Source organism: Cupressus sempervirens, chromosome 11 (genome assembly GCF_028749045.1).
Source record: "Cupressus sempervirens isolate cs-2001-9-10 chromosome 11, ASM2874904v1, whole genome shotgun sequence".
Classification (NCBI taxonomy): Eukaryota; Viridiplantae; Streptophyta; class Pinopsida; order Cupressales; family Cupressaceae; genus Cupressus; species Cupressus sempervirens.
This window is the reverse complement of record NC_143128.1, coordinates 397,693,457-397,700,577: the sequence shown is the minus strand read 5'-3', so window position 1 is coordinate 397,700,577 and position 7,121 is coordinate 397,693,457. Positions and strand designations below refer to the sequence as shown.

Sequence of the window (7,121 nt, the reverse complement as noted above, 5' to 3'; positions counted from 1 at the left end):
AATGTTGATATCCAATACTCGTAATATCCGATGTGATATCAAAATCTTATTGAGTACTTGGTGAATATCATGTGTTGATATTCTGGAAGACCAATACTCATGATATTAGATGTGATATCAAACCTTATTTAAGTAGTTGGTGAAGGGAAATGAGAGCATCCCAGAAATTACCATCTGAGATCAGTATGCACATCCTGTATGCAATAGTTCCTTGTACAACATCTAGTCAGCAAATACAAGTGCATACTACTATGCCATAAAAGCGGAAATAGACATAGTTGATTTTCCACAATTAAAACCTTAAAGGAAAGTGATTGCAATTTACTGATCTAAACAAAATTCAGTAGCATTACGACATACAGATTATTATTCTACAATCATAGAACTAGAAGAATGAGACATAATAGAGAACACAGATATACGTGGGGAAAACCTTTCCAGGTAAAAAACCCCACCCTCCAAACCATCAAGCTAATGTATTATTCAGTAACAAGTTACAATACATTTTCATCCTTCACATGAAGATTTACATCTTGCTCCATTCTAGAGAAAATCCGGCAACATAACCCTGTGCAAATATCTTCTCATCTCTCACTCTCACATCTCTCACTCTCACAGTACTTTTGCATTACAACATGCAATACTCCTTTTATGAACATCTTAAGACCCAACAAAATGCCCATAATGGAATTGGGCGTTTTTCATGGCTCAACCACCAAAAACCATGCACAATGCCACATGTACATGCAATACCAAGAAAAGGGCGTCCATCCCTTGAATAGACAATGACAACTTGTCATAGAATCTGCCAAAAATAGCGGTCACAAGAGAAGTGTAAGGGAATCCGTCATACCAAACTATTTTTGGCATATTCTCTTACACACACCAACCACTCATTCTTGGGCGCCCAAATAGGCCTCATGTCATAAGATGCTCTTACACCTGTCATAGCTCATTCCTTAAATAGCTCTTACGCGTCATAGGAATCCGTCATAACCATTTTAGCCATGATCTCCTTCACACACTTCAAGATGCCAACACATGTAAGTGATCAACATGCCAACTAGACATGTACACTCACATTTACATATTATTTGCAAAAATACATTTTACAAAACAAATAATAATAAGAATAGGAATTATACAAGGTTGAGACACCTTATTCCTAACAGTTGGTGAATATCATGTGTTTATATTTTGGAAGACCAATACTCATGATATCAAATGTGATATCAAAATGTTACTTAGAGTATTTAGTGAATATCATGTGTTGATATTCTAGAAGACAAATAAACGTGATATCAAATGTGATATCAAAATGGTTGATATCTTCTAACCAAATATATCCCTAAAATTTGTCATTCCTAATATTACCAATGGTATAATATTATCATGTGTTTATCCTCCCCAACTAAAAGGGAATGTTGATGTTTGGTAGCTTTAATTGAATAAACTATGAAACTAAAATGTGTGTGTATTATACTTATTAAGAAGGTCTTTAGAAAGTATATACCAAAGAACAAAACCTTTATTAAAACTAAAAATAAAAAATAAGAAAACAATAGCTTTAAAATCAATAAAAAAAAGATTTGTTATATTTTTCAATATAAAACTCTAGATCCAATCTCCCTCAACTCACAAATACTAGATAGTATCTTATCAACATATTCCCAATTCCCTTAATCAAACTTTATAAACTTTAATAAATCTACATTTTATTATCAACAACCAACATGTTCGAAGGATGAATAGCTATTGTTAAAAAAATAGTTATTTTTAAAATACTTTTAAAATATTATCCGAAGCTTGTTTTCTATTAAAATAGGATGAATGCAGCTGATTCAGTTATAATTGCTTTCAAGAAATCAATCAGTGGAGACTTTTTAAATGGTACTTGCTTTTTACTATCATATTCTTTTTGTTGTCGTTGGGTGGGGCCATCCGTTTCCATTTTTCGACGGGCTTTTAATAAAAAGAGGACCCATTTCCAAGTTCGCATCCCAATTTGACAAATGTACCTTCATTCTTAAGCGTTCAAATTAACAGAAAACGAAAAAAGTAAAAAATAACGGAAATACCACATTTGAATTTTCCTCAAACAAAGTATTCTGGCCAAAGAAAATCCATGGAAGTAATTACAGACCACAGCAACTGACTGATTGGAGCGGATTTTCTTCTGTAACTTCAGAAAATGTAGTTGAATCTCAACTGAAAATCGATATTTGTATATACATAATGAAGAGAAAGATCAAATCTGATATAGAACTCTGATCAAAGTATTATGTTGAGAGAAAATCCATGGAAGCAGTGACAGAACGGAGCAACCTGAAATTTTCCCAAGGCCTCGCTTCGTGTTTGAAGCCAATTTTCTTCCTGAATGTTCCTAAATCTCAATCGTTGAAATTAACTAAAAATTAAGAAAAATACATAGAGATCAAATTCGAGATGCAACTCTGCTCAGGTAAATCATTCTGTCGAGAGCAGATCCACGGAAACAGTGAGAGAGCAAAGCATCTGGAAATTTATTTCCATTGCTTCGGGTTTGGAGCGGATTTTCTTCCGTAATTTGACAGAAAGTTATTCCGTATTCCGTTGGATGAAAAGGCGGAATTATTTACAGGCGGTTAAAACGAGAATTAGGTACTTCAAATTTCGATTCAAGCATCTTCTCTAAGATACATTTGCGCTGGTATGTGTGTCTATAAGGATACAAGTAAAATGGAGCAGAATGAGCAGCAGACTAAGCGTTTAAAGGCAAAGAGCTTTCGAGAATTAGGTACTTCAAATCTCGATTCAAGCATCTTCTCTAACTTGAATTTGCGCTGGTATATGTGTTTAGGATACACGTGAAAGGGAGCAGAATGAGCAGGGGAGGAAGCATTTAAAGGCAAAAAGCTTTCGGGAATTAGGTACTTCAAATTTCGATTCAAGCATCTTCTCAAACTTAAATTTGCGCTGGAATATTTATATAGGATACAAGTAACAGGGAGCAGAATGAGCAGGGGAGGCGGCATTTAAAGACAAAAAGCTTTCAAGCATCCCAGAGGGAAGGCTCGGGGATGGAATAGTCATGATTATTTCCGTTCAAGCTTCCATGATTGAGCAAAGGCGGCGACATCATGAGACCCTCGGCCATGTCCGTGAGCACATTAGGCATGTCAAAGAACATATCTTCGTCGAAATAAGAGGGCGGCGTTGGAGGAGCAGCGGAAATAGTGAGCTGCTGCATGCCTTCAGTGGACATTGCCATGGTAGCGGCTGCCGAAGGGGAAGAAGATGAAGATTCCCCGTGGTGCGCAGTCGGAACAAGGCCTCCTCCTCCAGCGGGAGGGCTTCTGGCCTCAAAAGAAGCTGCTGCCGAGGCCGCAGCTTCCTGAATTTGCTTGGGAGAAGAAGAGAGCGGCAGTAATGGAAGCGAGGAGACAGATTCGGGGAAATTCAAGAAAGCGTAGGGTTTCTTTAGGTTAAATGCAGCCGTATCGTAAGCACGGGCGGCCATTTCAGGGGTAGGGAATGTTCCGAGCCAAATCCGAGACTTTTTCCCGGGCTCTCGAATCTCAGAAACCCAGCGATCGCCATGCCGCTTTCTTACTCCTCTGTATACCGGATGCCTGCTTTCTCCGCCTCTTCTCCCTCCTCCTCTTCCTCTTCTTGTTCCTCCTCTCTCCTGTTGCTGCTGCTGCTGCTGCTGATGCTCCTCTTCTTCTACCGAAGGCGAAGAAGAAGCTCCGCCGCCTTCAGCAGCCCCAGCTCCTCCTCCCGCTCCTCCTTCTCCTCCGCCACGATCTTCCAATTCCTGAGTCGGGCCGCTTCTCGACGGAGATCCATCGCCGCCTTTCTCTTCGCTCGATTCACCGCACACAAATTTGCAGTAAATTTCATGGCTGAATTCATCCCTGGATTCACAGCTGAATTCATGGGCGAATTCGCAGCTGAATGCAAATGTGTCGTCGGATTTCAATTTCTTGCGCCGAGCATACGAACAGGATTTGGTGAGACTGGGATCATAGGATCCGTCAATGGTGAAGACTTCATTTTGGGGGGAAACATTTTGGAGCAAAAAGTCAGAGTAAAAGCAATGAGGAGATTGAACCATATTGACCGTTAGTTAAGTTTAGTATTTTAGTCATAACTTTGAATGAGTTAGGGTTTGCTTTTATTTAATATTGGCTTCAACCCGCGAGATGACCCCCGTCGTAGACGCGCATTCTTTAACCAGCTGTGATGCGGCTGGATGATCAAAGCGAAAGCGCCTCCTTCTGTGATTAAAACGTGAGGCTATGCATTTCCCGGCGAGCGGGACCTAGTGCGGTACAAAAGGTGAACTACGGCTTCAACACACCCCTCATTTGCATCGCACCCTTCATCTCTGGAATCAATCCGACCCCTTCAATTTAGAAACGTGCGCTCAGGTAGTGAAAGCCTGGACAGAATTGGCTGTCAATGTGCGTCGAACCCGCGTTCACCTTGGCCCGCACATCCTAACTTTGACGGCCTGACAAAATATCTCTTTTTGCATTCCACTCCAATCTTCGTCTCAAGGATGACTCCATTGTACGATATAAATCTTGGTATACGGTAATGCAGCAGTCAAATTAAGGACAGGAACGCCCACGAGGTTGAAAATGTTAATGGTGGGATTTCAGAAGTGGATTACGAACAAATGAAGCGACTGGTTGGGGAGTGCGATAATTTTGAGGATATCACTAATTATTATTATTGCTGGCTTTGCCTGGCAAATCGCAATGATTATGGCGCCTCCGTCATTGTCACTTCGTCGGATCTTTTGGGACTGTTCAATTTTGTAAACTAAAATGTAAATTCTACCAAGCGGGATTCTCTGTCGTTTTTTTCAAACTTCTTGTTCTATTTTACGTTTTAGTTTACGATTTAGCCAAAACCTCCACTTGGATTTTCTAATCTTCTTCAGTGGTCTAATGGTGATTCATCATGTTTTTGAAAGAGAGGTCACAAGTTGAAATTCCACTAGGATAGGGTATGTATGCCTTGTTTGTAATAGATTATAAAACAATATTTACTTCACTTATCATACATTTTTATTTATTTTATTTTTATTTATTTTATTTTTTTCTTCTATGTTTTTGGATTCATCTTTCCTCACACCCTTCACCTTCCTTCCCTCTTTTTTCATTTTGGTCATTTAAAAGGAACTTATTTCAAAGGCACTAGAGTCTAGATGTTTTATTTTAGAGTGTATTTTTTTTCACATCAATGTTTGGATCACACTATACATGCATCATCACAATGAAAAGTGCAAGCAACTATAAAGCATCATAAGGATGAAAAGTGTAAGCAACTATAATCAATTGCATCTTTATATTTCGATTATTGGTTCTTAGTATGACCTAAGGAGACTATTAAGAAATTGCGAGGAGCTCATCATTATCTTATATAGAGGAAAAATGGATTGCAAAAGTTGAAGATGGAAAGGCTCACTATCACATACACCATTTGATGATTTGGAATTAAGCTTTTCTTCACCAATTCCATCAAATGGGCTTTCGACTTCATCTTTTTTTTTAAAGAACTAATTTTAATTTGTTTCCATGTCTTATAGTTTTAGGCTATCTACATAGAGAAAATGACATTCAATGATTTTGATATTCCCCTGATCATCAATATATTATTCCTTTAGGGCCCATTTGGTTGCTAGCATAGGAATTGAAAATTCGAATAGAAAAATGGAATGGGAATAGATTCACTTGGAATTCAATTAGGAATATGTTAATCCATTGTTTGGTTGTACAAAAATGGAATAGGAATAAGGTTAAGTTTTGTATTTTTAAAAATATTTCCCTTAAGTTTTTTTGTTTTTTGGTTAATTTGTTCAATAATGGTAAAAAGGTTAATTTATTTTCATTTTCATTTTATTCATTGAACTTAATGAGAAATATAATTTATTTCATTTTTTTAAACAAATAGATATAATAATAAAAATGTCAAAAAAAGTTTTAAAAAAAAATCAGATTGGGAATAGGAATGGCCTATTCCAATAACATATATTTTTTGGCATACACATATGTTCATTTTAGGGGCAAAATTGGAATATGTCGTCCTATTCCCAATTCTGATTGAGCGTACCAAACAATGAATATAGAACATAATCCAATTTTCTCTTCCTATTCTAGCAACCAAACAAGCCTTTAATAAATTTAGATCATTTTTCTTATCATTTAAATCATGTTTATTTATGAGAGAAAATAGTGGTTTTGGATTCATGTTTTTATGTTTAATTTTAAGCCATAAGCAATGAAAAAAGTACATAATGAAGCCATTATGTGTGTCATTGTTGTCAAATATAAGATATTCATTTTTAGGGTAGAAATTTAATAATATAACTATTGCTTGAGCATTTTCATAATCTTCTAAAGAAATAATGATGTATATTGTACTTCATGAATAGCAAATTGGCTTGAAGAATTCATCCTCACCCTTAATATATATTTTCTCCTTAAGAAAATTTGGATGAATCTTGTATTAAAAAAATATCAAATTGGCTTGAAGCATTCATCCTCATTCATATTATATAGTTTTTCGCTAGAAATTATCAAGCACACAATCTTGAGGTTATTAAATTATTTCAAAATCAAAGAATACATACCATGGATACATCATAGAGCCCATAATTCTAAATGACTTGCTTAGAATCAAGGATAAAAAAATATGGAACACTCCTTTGAAGGATTCTTGGAAATGAATAAATGAAAATCCTAGGTTTGATATAGAAAACATGACATTCTCAAGTGGACTTTCTCATCTTCATGGTTTGTACCAATTGTTCCATGTTTAGATTTGGCCCCAATTTTTATAAAGAACTATATAATAAAGATGAGGCAAAGAAAGGGATAGTGAACAGAATGTGCTTGCAAAATTGGATGAAGATATAATGATGATTGCGCTTTTAAGTTTCCCTTGTAGGATTTATTTGTAAACATCTCATTCGTAAAAGGATGGGATGATTTAGTTGAAAAAAATTGATTCATTTGTAATAAGCACGAGAAAACATTGGTTGATAAATGATGAAAAGGGGAAGCTCGAATATCTTTATGAACTTGCAATGAACCTATTTAAAGGATGATATTTTAGATATGGTTACCTTA

At 36.3% G+C, this 7,121-nt stretch overlaps 1 protein-coding gene across 1 annotated transcript; it reads right to left on the bottom strand.

Annotated features, from left to right (window-relative positions):
• Window positions 1-2,066: 2,066 nt before the first annotated feature.
• LOC149529831 (uncharacterized) lies at window positions 2,067-4,124 on the bottom strand. Its single transcript, XM_089809215.1, has one exon. It carries the CDS (start codon window positions 4,094-4,096, stop codon window positions 3,032-3,034), a length of 1,065 nt encoding a protein of 354 aa, XP_089665341.1. The 5' UTR covers window positions 4,097-4,124; the 3' UTR covers window positions 2,067-3,031.
• Between the last annotated feature and the right edge of the window lie 2,997 nt (window positions 4,125-7,121).